The 26,212-nt window shown below is 42.4% G+C and overlaps 1 protein-coding gene across 1 annotated transcript in view; it reads left to right on the top strand.

Annotated features, from left to right (window-relative positions):
• Nucleotides 1-730: 730 nt before the first annotated feature.
• RAF1 (Raf-1 proto-oncogene, serine/threonine kinase) overlaps nt 731-26,212 on the top strand; it is a 49,188-nt gene continuing 23,706 nt past the window's right edge. The window contains exons 1-6 of the mRNA XM_054387419.1: nt 731-748; nt 10,363-10,419; nt 20,455-20,670; nt 22,055-22,167; nt 23,705-23,807; nt 25,325-25,482. Coding sequence (XP_054243394.1) covers nt 20,464-20,670; nt 22,055-22,167; nt 23,705-23,807; nt 25,325-25,482 — 581 coding nt within the window. The 5' untranslated portion in view covers nt 731-748; nt 10,363-10,419; nt 20,455-20,463. The remainder of the gene's footprint in view (nt 749-10,362; nt 10,420-20,454; nt 20,671-22,054; nt 22,168-23,704; nt 23,808-25,324; nt 25,483-26,212) is intronic.

The following is a 26,212-nucleotide window of genomic DNA, read 5'->3' as shown; positions in this document are numbered from 1 at the left end:
TATCTTGAAGAAAATTTTCTGTAGGTAAACCCTAAGGCTACAGTTAATCATTAAAAAAAAAAAAAAAAAAAAGTATGGATCTGTATATATGTTCCTGAAATGGATGAGTGATGAATATGGTAAGCAATTTAATTTTAGAGGATTGAATCAGAAGTGACCTGGCTTAATTGGGTTGGAGCTGTGGTGCTTCCGTAAATCTGGAACGTGTTTTCCATATGGTTTGTTGCCATACTCAATATCTTCAGGACTGGACAACTTATTGTGCAACGCTGCTGTCTAACCTGCTTTGAGACAAAATCTGGAAGTGGCAGAGAAAATTCCTGTTTTCTTCTCCAAAGAAGATATTTAATCTAATGCATTTGGTGTTTACCTATAATTGTCCATTTTTAATTCTTTAACAACAACAACAAAGTCTATTAAAATTACATATGAAGTTAGTGCTGTCTCAGGGCCTGAACTTACTACAACTTATTAAAGTAACTCTTATTTTATAAACCACAAGCATGACCCACAGAAATCATTGGTCAGCACTTCTTGGTATGCTACATCAGCACTAGTTTCTTCTGGGACATAAACCCCTTTCTTCCCCCTGTTTTATTTTTTTGGCTCTTTCACTGCTGTGAAATGAAGAGCTGAGGAAAAAAACCCAAATTTTCCTTGTTTTCTGTCTTTGAAAACAAACTAGATGGAGATGGTGAGAGCTGTTGGTTCTGAAACTTCTGTAGGAGATGGGAACCAGTGGGTACGGGTAAGTCCTCAATCAGTCTGAAGTGGAGGAGTTGTGCTGATGAATTTGCTTTCGTGTTATGGGTATAGAATGTTGTTTTCATATTCCTAATAAAGCTATGAGAGGAAATGAACTAAGAAAGTCTAGTTCAGTACAGATCACAGATGGGTCTGTGATCACCTCTGCTGCAAACACATGCTTCCATGACACCTTCCATCATTCCCTTTACCACACCTCTAGCTCCCCTCTCTTCCCTGTATTTGCTCTTGCCTTACTTAAACACCCTCCAGACTTTTTCTCCTCCTCCTCTCCCTCCATTCTTACATGGCTTGTCTACATTGGCCTGTTAGCTAGGCAGGAGGGAAGGTTTGTGTTCTTGGTTTGCTTTGTGCTGCAGTGCTCTGGCTGATGAGGAGGCCTGGGCAGCAAAGGATTCTTCCGTAGTGTGGCTACCTATTTCCATAGCCTGTGGGAATTGACTGTTCTTGATGCCTCTGCCTAAGTGTGTAGTTGAAGCAAGCTAATACATCCAGGAGCTGCTGGAGGAGAGGCAGCAAGAGACCTGAGTGCCATGGTCACATAACACCGGTTGCTTGGGAAACAAGGGTACTATGGTTTGGTGTAGTGGGATTTCCAAAACTTCCATGCAAATTCTGCTTGAAACAAAGCAATAATTGAAAAGGAAGATTGTCTTGTGAGGAATGAGTTTGTGGACTCTCTTCACACTCAATGTAATTCACACAGAAATGTAAAGGCTGTGTTACTGTGTGAAGAGAAACAGAAGTTCTGTTTCTCCTAAAAACATCGAATTGCACAACTGAAAATAATGTATGTTTGGGGCAATAACAGAAACAGTGAAAACAAGATTAAAACTTGTGCTGTGACTAAAATTTCAAGTATGGTAGTTTAAGTGGTGAAGTTTCACAGTTTAGCTTGTAAACAAGCAGACATTTACAAACATCTGCATTGTGCTCCTTTTGAGGAATTGCTTAAGCAAAACACTTCAGTATTTTCTGATGTGAAACGTATCCACTGTGTGTTGAATACGGTTGTGGGAAGGTTTTGTCATCTCTAGAAATTAAGAGATGTTGATAGAATGCAGGGAAATCAAGTGAAAACACTGACTTTAGGACCTAGGTACCTATGAGAAGGTATTTCAGCAATGAGCATCCCTTAGCTTGTGAGTTTTGAGACAGCATGAAGTCAATACAATGCAATGGGCAATCGGATAAGTATGTAGTGATGTCCCTAGTGTTTCTGGCAAGACCTGGCCAACTGCTGGATCCTGCACTTGGGTCATCACAACCCCATGAACGCTCAAGTCTTCGGGTAGAGTGTCTGGAAAACTGTCCAACAGAGCAAGACTTGGGGCTGCTGGTGAACAGTGACTGAAGATGAACACACGGCAATAGTGTGGTCAGGAGGACAAGGAAAGTGATCTTGCCTCCTGTACTGGGCATTGGTGGGGTCACACCTTGAGTACTGGGTTCAGTTTTGGGCCCTTTACCACAAGAAGGACACTGAGGTGCTGGAACACGTCCAGAGAAGGGTTACAAAGCTGGGTCTAGCGAACAGGTCTTGTCAGGAGCAGCTGAGGTTGTTTAGCCTGGAGAAGAGGAGGTTGAGGGGAGAGCTTCTCACTCTCTACAAGTCCCTAAGAGGAGGCTGGAGCCACATGGGGACTGCACTCCTTAGTAATAAGTGCTAGGGCAAGAGGAAACGGCCTCAAGTTGCCCTAGGGGAGGTTTAGGTTGGACTTTTGAAGAAACTTCTTCCCTGAAAGGGTTTCCAAGCTCTGGAAAGGGCTTCCCAGTGAGGTGGCTGAATCTCTGTTCTCGGAGGTGTTTAAAAACTATGTAGATGTGCTGAAGGCCATTATTTAGCCCCAGCCTTGGTAGAGTTAGAGAGTGGTTGGACTCAATGATCTTAAAGGTCTTTTCCAGGCAAAATGATTCTATGATTCTAAGAAAGTCTGTTTTGGACCAAGTTGTGTGAGTAATTCTCAGTGCTCTGTTGGCTCTTGCTGCGTACGCTATTTTCTTGTAAACAAGGGTTTTGCTTTGAAAAGCAGCTGGCGCTGGTTTATCTCTTTAGCGACTTGAATGTTGTGTTTGTACTCTAAATGCCATCTGTTTCACACAAAGTTGATTTTATTGCAGCAGCGTGTGCTGACCTTTTACAGTTTAACAGAATATGGTCATCTTGGCTGAAATGCTGCAGCCTGTACAGTAGATGAGGAGAAACAAAGCACTGGTCTGGAGTCATTTGGAAATGAGTAAAGCCTTTGCTTGGCTTCAGAGCTCAGAATTATAACTGATAAAAAACCAGAATGTTTGTTTACATGAGTGAGTATCCTTTTTTCAGGATTCTAAGCCACATAGTCAATGTGATTGAACTCTGTTTTCCAGAGGTTTTTTGCTTCCAAGCTTTTTACAGCTAAGGTTTCAAGGCAGGAAAACTGCATCTATGTAGAAGAACGTGGTGGCAAATGCGAGTCACTGGGTTTGTTTGCAGTTGCAGGTGTGTCTGTGTCCTGCTGTTTCTCCTTTGCTTGTTCCAAATGTCTCCTGCACAACCAAGCAGAGCAGCAACACAGTTAAATCAAAGCTGGTGGGTTTGAACTGCAGGCAAAAGAGTTGGAGACTTGCCTTGCAAATCATCTGTGCCCGTGGTGAGTGTGTGTCTCTGCCGCGTTTTCTGCAGGCTATCTGAAAATTTGCCAAGAGGTCCTGTACCTTCAGCTCTCCCCTTGGCAGCCCCTCTTTATGTTAGCGGTGGTGGTGGTGTGCTGGGTTTCACTGCTCTGTGGAATCATTTCACTTGCAGTGGCTCCCTGCAGATGCTGAGCTGATTAGAGTAGTGCTGTCTGTTCTCTTTGGTTGCTTCTCCTCAGATTTCAGCTTGCATTGCAAGCTGGCTGTAGGTTTGCCCCCAAAACGTGTCACTTCTGACAAACAGCTGACAAAAGGCTGTTAATTAACGCTGCATTCCGATTGAAATACGTAGTATCGGTTAAGAGCAGTTGAGACATCTTGTATATTTTTAGTTCACAAGCTGGAGGGAGGTTGCTTCACCGACTTGCAGCTGGGTGTGGCATGGGGTAAACCATGTTAATTAAAGCTGGCTCAGAGGTTTAGGCTTTGAAAAAAATGGCTAAGGGCCCCCACTGCAGTCTGCTGTTACATAAATTTATTCACTATAGAACAAGCTGGAGTTTTGAAATGAGTGTTTTAAGAACATCTCTGGAGAGACTTAAGCAAGAGGGGGGTGCAAGGTAATGCACAATCAGAAGGAAGATCTTGAATGGTGTTGTACCACTGTAGGGCTAACATTTATGCATTGAGGAACTTCAACTGATTTTACTTTTTCTTCTTCTCTAATATCTTCTGTTTTTCAGTTACTTGCTTCCAGTTTATGTCCCTGTCAACTCTCTGTGCACACTCATCTGTGCTCGCTTTTGCATCTTTCACTTTCTTGTCCTGTTCTCAGTCACTTGACAGTGTTTGTTCAAAGTCTAGTCATGGTTTCACTATTTTCTAGAATGCTTTTTTCAGTCTTCTGGCGACAAAAGCCCTGGTCTCTTTACTCTTGCTACCTGTGAATGAGGTAAACTGTCTCTCTCCCACTGTGCTTGTTAGGCAAACAAATTCTTGCTATTTTTTTTCTTTATAATTTTCCTTGTGTAGAAGAAACTGAGATTTACTACCAAGAGTTTCTCCGTGAAACTGCAGGAAGCGGAGTGAAACAGGTGAAGATCTGTGTGCTCCTTTTTGTTTGCATGAATTGTTGCAGAGAGGAATGCAGAGGGATAATCCTGCAAAGTAATGCAGTTGGTGTGGGGAGGACCATTATGCTGGAAGCTTCAATGGTGGCAGTGTTGCTGAGGAGAAAAAATACAGGTTAATCATATTTTAACCATCTTTTGACTAAGTCCCAATTTATTACTACCAAAAAAAAAAAAAGAAAAAAGTGGTAGTTATGTTATTCTCAAGTGATTATCATATGAAGTACAGCATTTTATCACAGAAAAAGTGTGGTGGATTTTAATTCCACTTAATGTGGAGGTGAATGAAAGAGCATGTAACTCCCTCTCTAGCTTCCAGGTGAAAAGAAGGTGCATTTTGATATACTGTAACAACTTGGGGGGTATCTTAACTTTCTTTTAAGAACATATCATGTTTATGACATAGAATCCCATGCTGGAGTCTCATCCTATAAAACGTTTTATTAGAATTCCAGAAGTTCATACTTTACCCAGCAGTTGTTAATTCCAAAAAAATTCCTGTCAGGTTAGTGTTTTCTGAATTATGACAGTTCCTGATAGAATTTGAATTCCTTCATGTCTAATATTATTTCATAAGCCCATTAAAATAATTTTTATCAGGTTTTATGGACTTTTTGCTGCAATTTTCTGGGCTTTTTGTAAAACCTGTGTTGTAAAGCTCATGCATTAAGTAGGACAAATGTGTCTAAACTCTGCTGTTGAATTTGCATGAGACCTGTGTGTATTTCTTTGTATAGACACAGCACTGGCACCACTTTGTGCAAATAAGAAACATATTTGACTGTACCAGCACTTTCAAACTTGAGAAGAGTTAAATATGTTGATGATTATTTGGTTTTTCTTAGACTGAGGAGAAAAAATGGAATAGCGACTGTGGAAGCTACGTGGCATCCTGCTTTTTTATGGCTTTTTCCCTCCCTTTCTCCCTCTCCAATAGCTTTGGAAAGCTGTGTCCTATCAATCCCAGTCTGTAGGCATGAGCAAGCAGAAACCTGTTTGTGGTGTTGAAGATGGGAGGAGACTGGTTTCCCTGCTACCTAATTAGAAAGCTAAGCAATTGCAATCTTCTCTAAGTCAAGCTGCTGGCTAAGGAGCCTGAATTTCTTCTAGCAAAACAACATTTCTGCCTGTTTGATCATAGGTCTAACAGTTTTAGGTGTTCGTGTTGTGATGGTTGTTATCTTCATGTTGAAGCATGGAACAAAACCCATCCAGAGCTGAGGTGCTGAGGGCTGCTTATTCCAGGGTGGTTGGAGTTTAGGGGGTGCATTTGTTGAAGGCTCCATTGGAGGATGTCTGCAAGAGAATATAATAAATTAAGTAGCTTCTAAGCCTGTGTTGCAGCCAAAAGAAACAAGAAAACGTGCAAGCCTCTAATTTTATGCTGACATTTCCCAAAAAATAAGCCGTATTCTGGATGACGTCATTCCTCAGTGAAATGCTTTAGAAGCAAGTATAAAGCTTACCCAGGCAATAATAGCATGCTGAAACAAAGTGGCTGTGGCAGGGTGATAGAGTGGATTGATTTCAGCTGAAAGGGAGCTCCAGAGCTTACCCTTGGATTTCTCAAACCTTTTAAGTTGACTGTGTAACTCGTTCACTGGCAATCAGGAGGTTATAAAAAGAGAGCCAGCTGATGTTGCAATCTAAGCGCTGGCCATATAGTGGAAAGACTCTCCTTTGGCATGTTCACTAGTGCTATTTTTACCTATTCCAGTAAGATCTGCCTTTGGGATGTTGAATTACAGGGCAGTACCTGGAATTATTTTGTTTTACAGAAGTGCTGTATGCTCTGAAGAAAACTTTCAATAAAAATGTCAGGCAGATTGAGACTAAAATTGTCTTACCTTTTAAAATAGCTTTTCAAACCTATTGGGGAATAGGTCTTGTGAGGAGCAGCTGAGGGAACTGGGGTTGTTCAGCCTGGAGTAGAAGAGACAGAGCGGGGACTTTGTGGCTCCCTACAACTCCCTGAAAGGAGGTTGGGGCCAGATAGGGGTTGGTCTCCTCTCCCAAGTAACAAGTGATAGGACAAGAGGAAATGGTCTCAAGTTGCACCAGAGAGGCCTAGGTTGGACATTAGAAGAAATTTCTTCACTGAAAGGATTCTTAGACCTTGAAACAGGCTGTCCCTGGAGGTGAATCCCCATCTCTGGAAGTGTTTCAAAGATGCAGAGATGTAGTGCTGAGTGGCTTGGTTTAGTGCCAACCTTGGTAGAATTAGGGAATGGTTGGACTGGATGATCTCAAAGGTCTTTACCAGCCTAAATGATTCTATGATTCCATGATTCTGACACCCTGAATAGTCTCACCACTGTAATTGTAAGATTCTTTCACTTTTGCTTGCATCTTTATGTCTGGATTTTTAAAAATTTGGTTTTCTTTGCATGTTGAGTGTTTTGTCTGCCTTGCTTTCTCATGTGGAGGCTTTAAATGGAATAGGTGTATCAGGAAGTTTTTGTCACAACTTTTAAAAAGCTTAGCTGATTTTGATGAAACTTTAAGTTGATAGTTCTTTTCACAGAATATAAAATGAATTGATTGTTTATTTCCAAGAATAGCTTCAGTGTCAAAGAGCTGCATCTCCCAAAGTGATCATAGTGAAAGCTGGAAGAAACACCAGGAGCTCTGTGAGAGTTTTAACTGGGGTTTACTTGTAGAAGCATCACATCTAGGATACCACACATGCAGAGGTATGACAACCTGAATCACAGTTCTGACATTTGTAACCTTTGTGATTACCTGATCTTTAATACAGCAGGGTCTAGGTACCTTCTCTAAAACTAACAGCATCTACCTCAAAAGTGACTTGGCCACAGTGCAGCACAACCCTGTCACTACAAAACTCTGTTCCAAACTCCTGGCCTGGCTGTTTGTGCAGTAGCTGTGTATTTGTAAAGGAATTTGTAATCATTCAAAAGCATTGCTTTGACACTGAAGCGTGATCAGCTTGAGCAAGTTCCCTTGCCAAAACACCTGCTTCCCCTGCTCCTTCTGCACTGTGGAGTATCTCAGGTAGAAATCCTGCAAGTAGGCAAACTTCCTCCAGTGCAGAAACGTTTTCTTCTCCCTTGGCTTTGCTATTGTCTTAGGTGAACAATTCTGCTTCTCAGTTTTAATTGGATCTCCCATCTGCAATAACCGCTGGTATTTTTGTCAGCTCTTTTGCTTCTCAAACTCTTTGTTGCCAGTTCTAGTAGCAAATGTTCTCAGTGGTTTTTGGTTTTTGTATTTCTTACCTGCTCCCTTATGGCTATTATTTTGGCTGCAGGAAGAAATACTGTACCTGCTTCTTTAGCTTTTCACTCTTATTTTGTGCTATCCCTTCTCCCCTTGGTTTGTATATGAGGTTCTCTTTTTCTTCTGGTTGATGTTACAGTAGAAGTGCTTTTAGTTCTCAGTCTGTAAAACCAACAGCCCTCCCATCAGTTTTCTCTCTCTTTCATTTAACATTATCCATCATACTGACTGGATTAATTTTCTCAGAGTTCCTTTCAACCTCTTTTCAGGTCAGTTTTTATCTCTTATTTCCCTCAGGAACTGGTACTTTTCAAATCTCTTGACCTCCTAGCTAAACATGAGGATCATAACTGTATCCTAACTCTTATCAGTTTGCTAATGGCCAACTCAGCTGCTTTAAAAACAAACAAACAAAACCCCCACCATGTCCCCCTTACTCCTCTATGCCTATATTGGTTCCTATCAGAATGTCTTTTCCTGGACCACTGCTTATTCTTAGGATTCTTATGGTGCTTTTGATCTTCCCTGTTTTTCTCTGCTTCTGGCCTCCTCATGCCCTCTCGTCCCATGGCTTTCCACATGTTATTCCTCAGTAATGTAATCTGTTAAAAAATAAACATGATGGAAACCATATTCACAATATTTTGCATGTCACATTGCTAAATGTTTGCTGTGGAGAGGTACACAAGTTAGGAGAATAAATGTTCTGTTCAGACTGCAAGTAGGTTTGAATTCTAAAATTGCTAAATTGCTGAACGTAAAGATCCCAAAATATTCTTCTGGTTCTTTGTTAGTCTTTGGGAGTTTGCTATCATGGATTAAAAGCATTGCAGCATTTTCCTGATTTCTTTCTACCTGCTCTGTCCAGGAGAGAGGATACTTCTAACCAAATGTGAGCTAGCAGTATGTGAGCTCTTCTTCCTGGTTTTATTTATTTATTTGTTTGTTTGTTTATTTATTTATTTTTCCTCTCTGTAGTTTCTTGTATTTCATTTAAAGAAATGTGAGAGGAAGCTGGAACAGTTCACCTGGAGAAGAGAAACCTTTGCAGGGCACTCTGTCAATGTTATGACTACACTGATAGGAGGGAATGATGAGGACCACAGCCTCTTCTCACTACTGCCCAGAGACAGCACAGGGGGCAATGAGCATGAATTAAAATTCAAGATCCTCTGAGCACAAGAAAACAAGCATGAACAGGTTGCACAGAGGAGTTGTGCATGTATCTTTGTGGAAATGCTCAAAACTCTATGGAGATGGTCCTGGGCAGGCTGCTATCACTGACTGCTTGAGCAGGAGGGTTAAAAGAAATGATCTCAAGAGGTCCCTTCCAGCCTCAGTGGCTGTGACTCTGTCGCATCTTTGCCTTCTCTAATCTCTGCTTTAGAGTGGGAGTGCTTTAGGAATTGCTAATTTGGATGGGAACTTTGGGTAAGAAAGCATTTGCCATTTACTGTCTAGCGAGTACTTTTGTGTGTTTGACTTACACTTTAACTTATCTCAGCTTCCAATCTGTTAATCAAGACTTTTACAGCTTCCCTGGGAATTCCTCTGCTTACGGTTTATCATATGCATGATCCAAATAGCCTTTAGAGGGTTCTCATCTTCCTGCTCGCTTTGTTTAGGATCCGAGAGTACTCAAAACCTAACACAGGCTCTCTAGGGAGGTGGTCGAATCCCCATGCCTGGACGTATTTCAAAGAGGCAGAGATGTGTTGGTGAGGGACATGGTTGAGTGCCAGCCATGGCAGAGTTAGAGAATCAGAATTGTTAGGGTTGGAAGGGACCCCTGCCATGGGCAGGGACACCTCACACTACAGCAGGTTGCTCAGAGCCACATCCAACCTGGCTGCAAAAACTTCCAGTGATGAGGCTTCTACCACCTCCCTGGGCAACCTGTGGCAGTGTCTCACCACCCTCATGGGGAAGAATTTCTTCCTAACAGCCAATGTGAATCTACCCATTTCTATTTTTGTTCCATTCTTCCTAGTCCTATCGTTACCTGACACCCTAAAAACTCCCTCCCCAGCTTTCTTGTAGGTTGGACTAGGTGATCTTAAAGGGCTTTTCCAACCAAAAAGATTCTATGATTTGTCACAGCAGTGGAATCAGTGAGGTGTTTCTGTGTTGAAGTGAGGAACTGCTGTCTGAGAAGGAAGTAATCAACTTGTGATTAATTTTTGCTTCAGTGAATTTTCAGCTGTAAAAGATGTTTATGACGTTCTTGAATAATAATGGGATGATGTTGAACTGAGGTAGCATTTGGTTATCATGTGGCCTGGCATTGCATGGAGCATCTTGTTACACTGGAAAATGAAAGGCCAGAAGGCCCTGGAAGCTCTAACAGTAGAAGAATGATAAGTTAACTCCAACATCCAGCCAGGCTGAATAGGGCTTTGAGTAAGCTGGTCTGGTGGAAGGTGTCCCTGCCCATGGTAAGGGGTTGGAACTAGGTGATCTTTAAGGCCCTTCCAACCTAAACCAGTCTACGATTCTATGATAGTGTTGATGGAATTCACAAAATGATTTTTTTTTTTATTAATTTGATACGCTGTGCATGTTTGTCTGTTAAAATAGTAATTGTCTTCTGCTTTTTTGTTGCCTTCCACAGATGATGAACTTCATCTTTTTGTCATAGGACTTCATCTGCCTGAAGGGGAAACTGAAGGTATAAAGAACTTTTTCTGGTTATCTTTTCTTTCCCCTGCCTTGTTCTTTCTTCTGAGGTCCTTGGCTCTTTTCCTGGGGGAAGAGAGACTTACACAACCCAGCTCTGTGCTTGTATTCCTTCACTGCTACTAAAATGTGTTTTTGGGGTTTTGAAACATTCCACAGAATGGATAGGATACCTTCAGTTGTTCAGTGTTTGCTTTATCAGCAGTGTGTGTTTAACTTAAACTTTTGCTTTAGCTAGTCTCCATCCATATTTACTCTGCAGGGGGAAAGCCCTTTCCCAGTTTAGAACTTTAGGTCTTGATATTTGCCTGTCCTCTCCAAAGAACATTAGCCTTTCCACCCAGCTGCAGATCTGTTGTGAGCAATCCAGACCTAATGTAAATCATGTCTGCAACTTTATCTTAAACCTCTTTTCTGAGACTGTACCTTTGAAACAAAGTCTTTGTTAAATAAACACAACCCACCCAAACCAGAACTGTGATTTCATAGAGTCGTAGAATGGCTCAGGTTGGGAGAGACCTTTAGTGATCATCTACTCCAACCTCCCTGCCATAGGCAGGGATGCTTCTCATCTAGACTTGGCTACTCCAGCCCTCATCCAACCTGGCCTTGAACAGCCCCAGGGAGGGGGCATCCACAATCTCTCTGGGCAACCTATTCCAGTATCTCACCACTCTTGTACTGAACAACTTCCTAAGATCCAGTCTAAACCTGCTCTCCCTCAGCTTAAAACCATCCACCCTTGTCTTACTGCTAGACACCCTTATGAAAAGTGACTCCCCGGCCTTCCTGTATTGGAAGGCAGCTCTAAGGTTCCCCCAGAGTTTTCTCTTCTCCAGGATGAACAAACCCAGCTCCCTCAACTTATGCTTATAGCAGAGGTGCTCCAGCCCTTGGATCATCCTTGTGACCCTCCTCTGGACTTGCTCCAATAGCTCTGTATCCTTATGATGGGGACGCTAGAACTGTTTCATGGATTTCATCGATGTGTTGAGTAAGACAGAATTAAAATGGAACATAATTGTGTTTTGGAGGCAGTTAGGATAGTAAAAGTTTGAAGTCTTTTATTTGCCATTTCATACAGACTACTTTGCAAATGCCACTGCATAGGGACAGTAAAATAAAGCCGGTAGAGCTGTCCAGGCAGTTTGTAACTAAAATAGTCCGGTAGTATCATGTAAGATTTAGTTCCTGTTTCATAAATGTGTGTTAGATCTTCCAAGGTGTGCTTTATAATAAAATACAAAAGAGAATCATTTGTTCTATCTTCTCACAGAAAAATACCTTGACGCCCCTTCCAAACCTCTCTTGGTGCTGTTGCCCCTGTTCCTTGCCCCCTGCCCCATGATCTCTACGTTGTTTCCATGCCCAGGCTCTTGGAATAGAGGTATTGACCTCCTGGTGGCACTGCTGATTCTGGCACAGAGCCAATGTTTAATAAACGTAATTTCTCAGTTTAAAGCAGCCCTGGTTGAACGCAGAGGACTCCCAACTCTTGAACTGGCTGGATCACCGCATGCCATTCTGTCTAACTGGCATTGTCTGGAATTGTGTAAGGGTGTTTTAGCAGGAACTGTGGTGTCTGAAGTGCACAGTTAACCTACCTAACCAGCAGCTCCCAGCCGTTAACCTGAGTAACCTAATCTCAGGCTGTCTCTCCACCAGCCAGGGTTGGTTTAAAGGCTGATGTGTCCTCAGTGTCACCTCATTTACTATGTGCAAAGCAGGGAGGACAGAGCCAGCGATTCTTTGTGCTGAGGTTCTCAGTCACTGTTGTTTAATCCTTGAGAACTTGTGTGGGAAGGGCATTTGGTGGATTGCTGACATTTGAGTAACTTTTTCATCCTTGCTGTAAAGTGGATGAGTTCCAGGCGACTGTAAACACAGTCTGGGGCTTTCATCCCAACTTGAAACAATTGAAGCATGAGCAAGTTCAGAATGCAAATAAGCACGTGTCTGAGAATGTATGTGCGGCTGATTGAAAGACTTGGGGGGGGAAAAAAATGCTTCTTCAGAGAGTCTTGTCTGGGTAACTCATAGCCTTGCTTCTGTAGTGCAAGGTCGTCTTTAAAGATCTTCCTTTCTAAATCCTCCTTTGGAGGATATTGCTGTGGAGAATTTAATATGATGGTGAAGAAGCAAGAAGTTTATGCATGATAAGAGTGTCATACAATGTCATCCTTACAGAATCAGATGTAGGAAAGTGGTGTTCACTAGTTATTTCTAGTAAGACATTTGAATTTGCCAAATGAAAAAGGAGAACATCTTAAATACCACTTCAGCTTAAATTGTCTTCATGATGTTGAGAATGCATTTGACCACCTCTCAATATTTATCCATTTTGATTGTAAGATTAAAATTGTAAGTTATTATGCTAAAAAAAAGTGGAGGTTCTGGTGCGTTGTTATCAAAATTGGTACGAAGTATATGAATGAAATTTGTGTACTTTCCTTGCTGACCTTTTCCTTTCCTTGCTCATTTAATAGATTTACAAACTTTGTAGCGAATCTGTATAATCTGTACTTAACTGAATCGTAAGTTCTGATCCAAGTGCTTGGAGATACCTGCTGAATTTTTCCCTAGGATTGCTTTTTTGCTTTGGAAGAGGGAAGGATTTGGATTCTATATCCAAAGTGCTCCTCTTTCTATAATAAAGGAATTCAGGTTTTACAGGGACACTTGCAGAGCTCTGCATTTGAACTCGACAGCAAGTTGCAGGTGGAAAGAAATGGGTGACTGATATGGGAATGATCTGTGTGGAAAGGACAAAGCAAACAGATCTTTCGAAGAATTGGGTAGAGGAGGTAGCAGAACTCTGATTCCTTCCTCATCTGTGCTCTGTTGCGTTTCTGTGCTTTTGCTTGTGTTCAAGCTTACACACTGAAATATTTCTGCTGAGGAGTTTGCCTGCTGCTAAAGGGCTACACTTTGTAGTGGATGAAACGCCTGCACAGATGGCTTTAAAACATATCTGTCGATCAGTATGATAAAATGCTATCAAATCCACCCCCACACGGTGAGGTGATGCAGCAGTCTGAGCTGTACCTTATCACATGCTAAAATAAAGCTGAGCATTGCTCCTCACGCAGTTCTCTGGTGTGATGCTTTGAACAGCATCTCAAAAAGAAAGACTGTGAAGCTCGTTAAGCAAACCACTGGTCAAATGACAAAGAAAAGGGATTTTGATGGTTTCTGTAGTACTTGGTAAATGTCTGTCTGGTTAGATTTTGATCGCTAGAATTTGCAAGGATAGGGTGAGACTGGGTAGCAGGATAGGAGCCTGAAAGCTGGATGGGTGTGCCCTGGATGTTTTTAAGGCCAGGCTGGATGTGGCTCTGGGCAACCTGAACTGGTGTAAAGTGTCCCCGCCTCTGGCAGGAGGTTTGGAACTAGGTGATCCTTGAGGTCCCTTCCAACCCCGATAGTTCTTTGATTCTGTGATCAACATAGGAATGGGCCCATATTCGTCTTGTATTGCTGTGAAAAGCAGCTTTTAAGAAATGCTGCTATGTATCACAACAGATATTTATTAGGTGTGGGGTTGGCTTTTTGTTCTCCTGGGACAACTTGGTCACCTATGCAATGTTAAAGCAATTGTGAATTATTGTATGAGAAAGGAACTGAGAAAAGACCATAATAAGTGTCCAACCTTTAAAAGGTCCAATCTTTTAAAGGTTGAACCTGATGGTCTTTGGGGTCCCTTCCCAAACTGGTATTAAGTGATTCTGTGATTTTTTTTTTTTCTTTTTTTTCCCTGTCAGAGATGAAAACTTTTCTTATAAGCAACTTTTAAAGCTTATCTTTTCTAACAAAAGTGTTCATTTTGGAATGGATTCTGGATTCTGTTGTGGGATGATTTGTCTTTGCATATATCATTAAACAGAAGTGTGACCATTGATTGTTGTGTGGTTAGAAATGGCAGTGTGTGTCTCTGTTTTGGGAAGGGGAACTATTTACATTTTCTTTGAAAGCATTTGGTATTTGTTTCAGAAACAGGGAAAAGGGCAAGGCACCTAGACTCTTTACTGAGAGAAGTTTAGCTTTGTATGCTGTGAACCTCAGGCCTCTTCATGACCAGTTTCAGCATTCCTTAAGAGAATTGCTAACAGCTGAAATTGCTAATAGCTCAGACTAAACACTATTTGCCAGTCATGGAAAAAAAGCTAAAGTACCTGAAGGTGTGTTTCAGATATGAATGAATGATCTGAGTAGATATGAGTAATTGATCTCCAGGAATTTGTTGCTGTCAGATGTGCACATTGCCCAGCAGCTGTTTTGTGCACTTGTTTTTAATACTTGTTCAAACAACTAATTCTCAAAATTAGTAATCACTGCCAAAAGTACCAATGAGGAGTGCAGTCTTGCTGGAGTGTGCAGTTTGCCTGTGGGAGTTGGGGGAAATAGGAGGGTTTTTCTCTGCTCACATTGAATGTTTAATATGAAATGAATTGGTATCAGTTTCTGAGCAGCAGTGGATCTACAATGGGACTGACGTATTTTAGTATATTAGAACAGTCTCTGAATGCTGCTGTTGCAGCTGCAGACAGGCTGTTTGATTGACTTTCATCTTCATGAAAGGGAAGAGTTGCAGGAAGAAATATGTTAAAGAAAAAATGCAGAAAGCTGCATGAAAACAGCCAGCTGGCAATGGATTGTTTGAGCATGGCATAAGCAGGAGCCTAGTGTCTGGTAATGATTATGTTTCAGCAAAATGCTGTGGTAACTCATGTAAAGGGAGCAAAGCTTGTTTAGATAGACTAAGAATTAGGTACCTAAGTATTGGGTACCTGTGTCAGGGCAAACCCAAGCACAAACACAGACTGGGTGGAGAATGGAGCAGTGCTGAAGGGAAGGATTTGGGCGTGCTGGGCGAGCTGATCCCCAGCAGCATGGGCAGCAGGTAGATGAAGGGGATTCTCCCTCTCTGCTCTGCTGAGACCCCACCTGCAATGCTGCGATACCTCTGGAGTTCTCAGTACAGGAGAGGACCTGTAGAGCAGGGCCAGAAGAGGTCAGAAAGATGATCACAGAGCTGGGAACTCCTCTGCTATAAAGGCAGGCTGAGAGCATTTGGGTTATTCACCCTGGGGAAGAGAAGGCTCTGGGAACATCATAGAGCAGCCTTTGAGTATTTGAAGGGGGCTACAGGAGAGCTGGAAGGGGACTTTTTACAAAATGCTGGAGTGGCAGGATGAGGGGTGATGGCTTCAAACTGGAAGAAGCTGAATTTAGATTAGGAGGAAATTCTTCCATGTGATGAGAGTGATGAGGCACTGGAACAGGTTGTTCAGAGAAGTAGTAGATGCTCCAAGCCTGGAAGTGTTGAAGTCAGGTTGGACAGGGCCTTGAGCAAGCTGTGCTAGCAGAAGGTGTCCCTGCCCATGACAGAGGGTTGGAGTTAGATGATCTTAAAAGTCCATTACAACCCAAACCATTCTGTGATTTGTGAAGGTATCATTGTAAAAATCTTTCCTTTTTATTTCAAATAAAATTTCTCTTTAGAACATATCTTTTCATTGGAGTGAATAGGTGTGGCTCTTGGGAGAGTCAGATAAAATTAATTTCAGCAGAAATAGCTTTTATCAGTTACTGGTTGGAGCAAAAGACTCTAAATGACTGAATAGGTCAGTGCTAGAGCTCAGGTTACAGGACACAAGGTGAGCTGTGCTGTGTTCTGATGGGCACAGGAACCTGTGTCCCGGGCAGTAGTCTGTCATCTGCTGCTGTTGTGCTTGGTTCTGTGGACCAGCTAGAAATCCCTTGTGTTTTTGTGATGTTATGTGGTGTGACTGAGTGTTTTTGCTAGTTCAAAGATGGTCAGATAGTTGCCTTGCTGATTCTCTTGTGCCATATCTATATATGCAGGGTTTGAGTTCAAAATGGATGGGTTTATATATAATATATTAATATAATTGTTTAAGCTAGCTTTCTTCAGAGGGAAGGGGAAAGGTGTAATTAATTAATGAGTTGCTTCTCAAGAAGCAGCTGTTAAGACTGTCTGTTATTCCATGTTCTTGTAGCACCCCTGCTTATGAGGACAGGCTGAGGGAGCTGGGGTTGTTCAGCCTGGAAAAGAGGAGGCTCCAGGGAGACTTAATAGCATCATTCCAGTACCTGAAAGGGGCCTACAAGAAGGATGGAGAGAGACTGTTTGCAAAGGCCTGCGGTAACAGGACCGGGGCAATGGCTTCAAACTGGAGAAGAGCAGATTTAGGTTGGATGTTAGGAACAGATTCTTTACCATGAGGGTGGTGGTACACTGGAACGGGTTGCCCAGGGAGGTGGTTGAGGCCCCAGCCCTGGAGATATTGAAAGTGATGCTCAACAGGGCTGTGGGTGACTTGATCTCGTTGAGGATGTCCCTGCTGACTGCAGAGGGGGTTGGACTGGATGAGCTTTGGAGGTCCCTTCCAACCCAGACCACTCTATAATTCTATGGTAATCATTTGGGATAAAAACAATGACTGTATCTGGGAAGTGAACATGTCCAGTGGCTGCTCATGTGGCATCAGCATCAAAGTGGTGTTGACTAGACTCTTCTTGACCTGGAAGAAGAGGTGTTTCTGAGGATCTGGAGCCTTCCCATCAACCCACATGAGGGTTGCCTCCGAATAGTTGCAAAAGTAAGCAAAAGAACAGTTGATTACTGCTGTCTCTGCAGCCAGCTCCACCTTACCAACAGCATGCCCCAGTACTATGAATGCCAAGAGCAGTTTTAACAACTTCTGAATGTGGAATTACCTACCTCTTCCCAGGAGATACTGAGTGCTTTTAAACTTCCTTTTCTTTTCCTCTACCCCTCCACCCTCAGGCCACTTGCAGCTTTTTGTCCACTCCAGACCATATCTGAGCTAAGTTTTCATCTGCTTCCTTCAGTGGTGGCTCCTTTTTGAAGTGTGTGAGTATAACCTATAGTAGGAGGTACAATTAATTTCCTAAAAACAAACAAACCCAAAACCAAACAATAAAGCGAACAAATAAAAACCACCTCCCAACCAACCAATAAAAAAAAAAAAAAAAGCCCAACCCAAAAAAAGAACTCTTGGTGTCTGTGAGGAAACCCAAACTGTCAGGGACGCAGTCATCAGCTGTAGCCAGAAAGATGGCAAAAATACTCTGCTAAAGCATGATGGCAAGAGGGAGCAGGGCTCTGCTAGGAGAGAGGATTATGCCGAGCACACGCAAAGCTGAGAATATCCAGCACTTGTGAGGCAGAGATCTTCAGAAAGAGGAGGATGCAAATGCACAAAGATACAGCTGAGGTATGTGTTGTACAGAAAGGTGATGGCAGTTGCTCTCTTTGCTTTTTCTGTGTGTACAGCAACCTTAGAACATAACTTTCTTTGATCTTCTGTAGCAGGCTATCCCTAGGCAGTGGGCTGAGGGAACACCAGTAGAGCAGGGAAGTACCTTTTCTGGTGTGAAACTTGGCTCTTACTGAGGTGCCAGTTTGAATTTTTTTTGTCATTTCCTGTTTTCTCTTGAATTTTTCAGGAAATGTTGGCAGCATGTCAAAATACTAACTAAAAAGGCTGTGTTGTCAACTTAGGTCAGCAGTGACGCCAAGGAGGCTGTGATGGTTGCCCTGCTTATTCCTTACCTCAACTTACTCAGCAGAGAAATCCAGTTGAGCTCTTGTTTTGTCTTATGCCTTACCTAGGAGGAGGAAATAAAATGGAGCTTCCCATAGTGGGCGATTTGAAGAGGAACAATCCAGCTGTCTGGATTTCATCTTACCCCTCTTATTGAGCAGCTCATCTCCACTCTGTTTTTATAATGACCATCTAACTAGTTACTCTCTTTAAGCATCACATACTTGTTGTAACTGTACCTCACTTCTTCATCTTTCTGATTCCTGATGCATTTGAGTGATGAGCTTGTTGTAGTGGCTTCTGTATGCTGAATGCAGTTATATTCCTCAATTTTTCTCTCCCCTTGTGTGCTGTGGTAGATCTTTATATAAACCAAAGCTTTTCCTTTAAGTGTGTTGTTACCTGTTTCCTTTCTACCTACAAGTGAGGTTTGAGTTTAGGTCTGTAGCAACATTAAGTACTTCCAGATCTGGCTAAGACTTCTTGGGGTTGGGCTGGCAGTGAAAACATTCAGAAATGCACGGTTTATCCTTCTGGGCATCCCAAAATAGACACTTAAGACTACTGGAGATCTCTTTTTCCATGAATTCCATTGCTTTAGCTCTTGAACTGTAACAAGCGCTTGTCTTTCTCTCTGACATAAACATGTCTGGGATAAGAGGACCTCCTTCCTTCTCCCCTTGTTAGGGTGCAAAACAGCCCACCAGAGAGGCAGAGGCATCTCTCTCCCCATCATTTCCTAGTGATGCCTTGAGGTCTTCAAGAGGTAGTGTTGGGCTTGATCTTAAAGGTCTTTTCCAACCAAAATGATTCTATGATTCTGTAATGAATCTTACTACTTGGGCGTTTATCGATGAGTACATTTCACTGTTTAAAACTGTTTCAGACTTTGAGTTTTGAATCAGGTGCATCTGGAGTGTAGTTTGGAGTTCAAGTTGGACTGACATTGTGATAGCTAGGGATAAACACCCCACCCTGATACCTTTTATCTTTCGTCCCTGAATGTGTAAAAATAGTAATGTGTGCTGATGTAGAAGTATGCAGGGGGTTGTTCATGTCCCTGCACTGGGAGAGGTTTATGCTGAACTGTAACTAAGCATAACTTGGGACAGAAGGTGTCCCTGCCTGGTTGGTACTAGATGATCTTTAAGGTCCTTTCCAACCCAAACTATCCATGATTTTCTGATAGTGTGTGTGTGTGGTTAGAATATTTATATACCTATCTATATATATCATAAATGTGATGTATTTTGCTGTGTGCTAACAGTATTAAATTTACTACCATTGTTAGAAAAAACAAGCCAACAACCAACTGCCCCTCCTCAAAACCACAGCTCAAAAATCACTGACAGAAATAGAATCTCTTCAATGAATTCTTTTTATTGTCATTCCTGTTGGGCTGCTTTTTCTTAACAGTACAGTCTGTGCTAATGCTGACATGTTATATCTGGTTTACAGGACTATTCAGGCCTGCATCTGGCATCTAGCCACCCTTCTTGAGTTCCTTCACGCATTGATTATCTAAATTAACATGATGGTAACTGCTCCAGTGACATGAGAGATGGAGAGAGAGGAATTACACGTGTATTACTGATTATCTGTTTATGTGCAGAAGTCAAATGCTTTCCAGACTCAGGCTGATTTTGCAGATGTGGGTGAGCTGTGCCATGGATGTGTAGGATGATTGTGTCACAAGGGAGAAGGCAGTGCAGTTTTCAGATGCCTTCAGGAAAGGCTGTGAGGTCTGCTGTCTCAGAAGGAGAGAGCACCACTTTATAGTGAAGAATATTGCAGCAACGTGCTCAGGTGGCCAAGAAGGCCAATGGCATCCTGGCCTCTGTCAAGAAGAGCGTGGCCAGAGGAGGAGGGAAGTGATCGTGCCCCTGTACTTGTTACTGGTGACAGCTTTGGTACTGGGTTCAGTTTCAGGTGCCACAGTATAAGAAAGACATTGAGGTCCTGGAGGGTGTCAAGAGAAGAGCAAGGAGGCTGGTAAGGGATTTGGAGGGTGTGTCATATGAGGAGTGGCTGAGGGAAATGGGGTTGTTTAGTCTGGAGAAAAGAAGGCTGAGAGGAGACCTCATTGCTCTCTACAACTGGAAGGAAGTTGTAGTGAGGAGGGGTTGGTCTTCTCTTCCAAGCAACTAGCAATAGGACAAGAGGAAATGGACTTAAGTTGTGCCAGGGGAGGTTTAGGTTGGATATTCAGAAAAATTTCTTTCCTGCAGGAGTGGTCAGGCATTGGAACAGGCTGCCCACAGGAGGTGGTGGCGTCATCACCATCCCTGGAGGTGTTCAAGAAGTGTGTGGATGTGGTGCTTCAGGATACAGTTTAGTGGTCATGGTTACAGTTGGACTTGATGATCTTGAAGGTATTTTCCAACCTTAATGATTCTATGATTGCAATTTTTCCTCTCTCATTTTTTGTTTCATAGACTGCATCAATGGAGCACATTCAAGGAGCTTGGAAGACCCTCAGTAATGGGTTTGGACTGAAGGATTCTGTCTTTGATGGCCCAAACTGTATTTCACCTACTATTGTCCAGCAGTTTGGTTATCAGCGCCGAGCATCTGATGACGGCAAAATCTCAGATACTTCCAAAACCAGCAATACCATTCGTGTCTTCTTGCCCAACAAGCAGCGCACAGTGGTGAGTCCTCCTTGCCTCACTGTGAGGAACATCCTACTGCTCCCATTGCTGGCACTGTGACCTCTGTCTGGGCAGAGAAGTGCCAAGCTTCACAAGAGATCTTGTTGTTATTAAGTGTGGTGTCAACAGGTTGTTAATTCTAGAGGAGACCCTTTGGAAGCACGATGTGTTTTGAGAACCTGGATTTTTCTACCCCAGTGCTGTATTTTTCCACTATACTTGAGCAGTGTGCTTGGCTTGCATATTCAACATGCAAAGCCAGTAGCTGGCTGACCTAAACAATGATGCCTGTATGAAGTAAATTGTGTAGTCATTTCTGTCCCAATTTTCTTCCACTGGATGCCCACTGTTTGAAGTATGGTAGTTAAAGATGAAGTGAAACTTCTTAAAGGAATACTTCTGTTAGATTTCTTGGAGCTGACTGTACTAATAATAGACTAATGACACACAAAGGTCCTTGAAGTCTAAACTAAACCTTTTTCTATGCACAAGACAATTCCGTTTGCTGGCATTTCTGTTACTTCTCTAGTAACACAAGGAGGGGATGGAACTGCTGGATTGAGTCCAGAGGAGGACCATGAAGATAGCTGGAGCACCCCTTCTGTGGAGATGGGCTGATAGAGTTGGGGTTGTTTAGCCTGGAGAAGACAAGGCTCTGGGGAGACCTTAGAGCAGCCTTCCTGTACTTAAAGGGAGAGCTGGAGAGTGACTTTTTTAGAAGGGCATGGAGTGACAGGAAAAGGTGGGAATGGCTTCAAACTGGAAGAAGTTAGATTAGACATCAGGAAGAAATTCTTCCTGATGGTAAGGCACTTGAACAGGCTGCTCAGAGAAGTTATAGAGGCTCCAGGCCTGGAAGTGTTGAAAGGGGCCCCCTGAGCAAGCTGGTCTAGCATGAAGTGTCCCTGCCCATGGTAGGAAAGTTGGAGCCAGATGTTGGAAGGTTGGAGCCAGGTCTCTTCCAAACTAAAATGTTCTATGATTCTGTAGGCTATATACTTTTGACTGCTGTATAAAGTCATGTTTCACAGAAAATTAGGCATCTTAAAGATGTCAAAAAGTTATAAAAATGCCTTCAAAAATTCCTTTGTAAAAATACCCAGTAGTTATTCAGAAGCAGAAAATGGGCCTGCCTGAAAGGTTGGCTTCATGTGCAGTGGGGTCAATCAGAAGGTCTGGCAGTCTGCAAGTGCTTTTTACTTATTTATTAACTTCAGTAGTGAACCAAGCTGCAGTTTTACTGGAACTTGTAAAGAAAAGGAGAAAAAAAACCCTGCTTTCCCTCCCCCCTCAAAAAAAAAAAGAGAAAAACAAACAAACAAACAAATAAACAAACCTTACCTAAGTTGTGCAGCCACTGACTGTGTGTCCCCTTTGGTCACAGGTGAATGTGCGCAATGGGATGACCTTGCACGACTGTCTCATGAAGGCACTGAAAGTGAGGGGTCTGCAGCCAGAATGCTGTGCAGTCTTTCGACTCCTAGCTGAACCAAAAGGGTAAGAGTCTGGGGTTATGATCTGTGAAACTTCAAACTGGAGGGTATAAAAATCTTGGCTTTAGAACGGCATCAATAATGCTTTCCTCCTCTCTTGCTAGTTTCTTTGAAGAGCACAGTTTGGCTGTAAGCATTTCCATGTTCCTCTCTTCACCCTTCTCTAGGGTAACTTTACCTTCAGCTTCCTGACTACTAAGGGTTTTGTTTAAAGGAAGCATTGCTGTGCTTGTGGCAGTGCTTTTGTTGTACTCTAGTTAAACAACGTGATATGCTATCATATTTGAGCTGCGTCTGTCCTCTGCATTTGGAGTTGGTAAACATCAGTGCCAGTAATTCATAGCCAGCTAAAATCAACTATGTTCAAGTACTGGGTTCAGTTTTGGGGCCATCACTACAAGAAAGAGGTTGAGGTGCTGGAGCGGGTCTGGAGAAGAGCAATGAAGCTGGTGAAGGGTCTGGAGAATAGGGCTGGTGAGGAGTAGCTGAGGAACCTGGGGTTGTTCAGTCTGAAGAAGAGGAGGCTGAGGAGAGACCTCATTGGTCTCTACAGCTCTCTGAAAGGAGGTTCAGTGGGGTGGGAGTTTGTCTCTTCTTCCATGTAACAGGTGATCGGATGAGAGGACATAGCCTCAAGTTGCACCAGGGGAGGTTTAGGTTGGACATGAGAAGAAACTTCTTCCCTAAAAGGTTTCTAAAAGGCCTGGAACAGGCTACCCAGGGAGGTGGTTGAATCTCCATCCTTAAAAGTGTTTCAAAGAGGCAGAGCTGTGGTGCTGAGAGACATAGTTTAGCCCCAGCCCTGGTGGAGCTAGGGAATGGTTGGACTGTATGATCATAAAGGTCTTTTTCAACCAAAGTGATTGTGTGGCTATCATCTCTGTGTGCTCAGTTTTAAGGCTCTCCATTCCTCTAGAATTTCTCAGTGTTTGGATTTGAATCTCACTTCAGATGTTCCTTATTTTTCGTAGGACCGGGGATGCTGCTATTAAATACCAAATGATTCTTTTACAAGCAGAGGGAGTGAAGGTATCTCATGGAGTTAATACATTTAACTTCACACCTCGTAAGGCTTGGGCTTAATGCTCATGTGAGCCTCATCGTGAAGCAGCATTTGTGGGTTTACATCTCTGTGTAACTGAGTTCATTCTGGGGTCCCCAGTAACTGTAGTGCTGGAGCACATAGTACAGCTTTCGTGTCACCAAGTCTGCCGTTCATAAACCCTTATGTTTCCTTTCTAAGAGTATTTCTGAGACTCCATTCCAGCTTCTAGGTGCTTGATTTCAAATAATCTGTGTATCTAAATGACTTACACATGACAAAATGAACAGAGATGAGCCTTGATGTTTTTAGAGTTGCTTCTAATTCTGTTTTAGGAAAGACACTGAAATATAGATCACTCTAAGAGGTTAGGCACTCTTTTTTTCCTACATTTTTTTGATTTGCTCAAGAAGACACTTGATTAATGTCACTAGACATTAATCATTGACTAGCCCACGCTTACCTGCTCAGTGGCTTTCTTGTCCCCTTTTTCTTCCAGAAAAAAAGTGCGTTTGGATTGGAATACAGATGCTGCCTCCTTGATTGGAGAGGAACTGCAAGTGGACTTTCTTGATCATGTTCCACTCACTACACACAATTTTGTAAGCTGCTTCTTGTCTGTATTTGGATGTAGCTTTGTGGAATGGTTTGGGTTGGAAGGGACCTTAAAGATGATCTTAATTCCTAGGCCAGGCTGGATGTGGCTCTGGGTCACCTGATCTAGTGGAAGGGGTTCCTGCCCATGGCAGGGGGGTTGGAACTAGATGATCCTTGGGGTCCCTTTCAAACCCTGACAATTCTGTGATTCAGACAAAAAAAATCTGAACAAGTTTGTCAGCTTCATTTGCCTGCTGGTAATTGTACTAAATATACAGGAGTGTTTTTGATCCTGCAAGGTCACAACATTGTTGTGTGAGCCAATGCTGCCTTGTGAATTGACAGAGTATTTTTGGGGGGAGATGAAAGACTTCAGATTTGCTATAGTTCCTTCTGAAAAACAGATTACTTGCTTTATCTAGAACAACTAAATAAAGCTAATTTCTTGTTGGTGTGGGTTTTTTTTCTTTTTTCTTCTTTTTTAAACAAAGAGGTAATGCCTTAACAGCTTTACCTTGCATTATTTTGTTCCCCCTGGGAAGGGATCCTGTTCTTATATTCCAGTCTTTTTTTTTTTTTGTCCCCCCAACCCCAAAATATATTGTCAGGTATCAAGCTTAAAGGATCATCATTAAATCCATTAAGTTAGAATTGATTTCCAAAGCCTGAAAGTAGCTTTGCTGCTGCTTTATTTACAGTTTTGGAAAACTACAAATAAAATTTTCTGCAGTTGGTCACCAGAAACTGAATATTTTTCTGCATATCTGGAAGAAGCTCTGACTTGGAGCCTTCCTCGACAGTATGCTCCAGAGGAAAAAGCCTTTTGGTTCAAAGGAATCTTTTGTTTTGTGTTTCAGAAGCTTTAAAAAAAAAGACTGAAGTGACCCAAAGGGCTTTCTCCTCTGGAGTGTACTGTGGAGGAAGGCTCCAAGTTGGAGCTTCTTCCAGATCTGGGAGAAAATGTTCAGAAGTAGAATTTTCTTAAATGGTGTTATTTACTAAGGAAATTCTTTGCTATGCAAAGAGGGGGTAGTGGTTAATCAAAGCATTTTGACTAATAAAATAATGAGGTGGTTCTTACCATCTGATCCTCCATCATCTCCCTGGTCATACAAAAAACTCAATTCTTGGCCCACTCAACTCTGTCAGCTTCCTAAGCACAAAACAGTGCTTTTGAATTTGACAGAATACCACCTTTTGAATTTCTTTTCCTTTTTTCTCCCTGTCTTCCTTCATAATCAGGTAATGAAAACTCAGCTTTCCAGGCTTCCAACCAAACCAGAAATATGTGCAAGAACACTCCTGTGGTTTTTCAGTTCATAGCACTTGGGGGGCACTGCTAACATTTTAACATAGCACTTATTTATGTCAGGTTCTGAAGTTGTTCATGTCATAGAGTAGTTTGGGTTGGAAGCAGCCTTACAGACCATCTAGTTCCAAGCCCCTGCTGTGGGAAGGGACACCTGCCACTTCATATCAGCTACTGAAGTAGCTTGGATTAATTGTTGAATGTGTTTTCTAGGCTCGGAAGACGTTTCTAAAGCTTGCTTTCTGTGACATCTGCCAGAAGTTCTTGCTGAATGGCTTTCGGTGTCAGACGTGCGGTTATAAGTTCCACGAACACTGCAGCACCAAAGTCCCAACCATGTGTGTCGACTGGAGCAACATCAGGCAACTCTTGTAAGGACTGTTTCTGATTCATAGCAGCTATAGTTCTCTGTGACAGACAAGCATTGGGGTTTTGATTCCCTTATGGTAGAGAGGAGTTTGGATTGGTGGGGAGCGTAATTACTGTGATCAATATACAGAGCCTGTGTGCTGATTTCCTAAAACAGCCAGCAATGATTGTCTGTTCCCAGGTAAAGAAGGCCATTTACATGAAGTGCACTTCATTCTTGCTCTAAATGTTAACGTTCTGGGGCAAGCAAAGATCTTGGATGACCAGACAGTTGCTATAACAGCCTCTGTTTCAGCAGATTAATAGTACCTTCTGTTGCATAACACTTGTTAGAAGGAAAAAAAGGTCATGATTCGGTTGTTTTTTAGCTGTTGAAAGTGTGAGTGTTCAGGGCTACCACAGCTTTTGACACCCTGTTGAAAATGAATGGAGTGGTGAGAAAACTCATGAAGGATAATCGTGGACTCAAAGAATGGTTTGGCTTGGAAGGCACCTTTAAAGGTCATCTAGTCCAACCTCCCTACTTTTACTAATACTGATTAGGAAAAGCTGAAAGTCATTATGTTAGAAGAAGACTTATGCAAAAGTGTTAAAAGCTGAAATAGATTTTATGTATCTTAGTGAATGTATTTTTTTCCCCCAGTAACTGAAGTTGGCCTTTATAGTTCCACATTTTCTTACACCCACAGTCGTTAGACTGTAGGGTGACTTGTGCCACTTGGTGCTACCCAG

The sequence above is a fragment of the Indicator indicator genome, chromosome 15 (assembly GCF_027791375.1).
Source record: "Indicator indicator isolate 239-I01 chromosome 15, UM_Iind_1.1, whole genome shotgun sequence".
NCBI classification, from domain to species: domain Eukaryota; kingdom Metazoa; phylum Chordata; class Aves; order Piciformes; family Indicatoridae; genus Indicator; species Indicator indicator.
The sequence above is the reverse complement of the archived record's forward strand: the minus strand, read 5'-3'. Positions and strand labels throughout refer to the sequence as shown.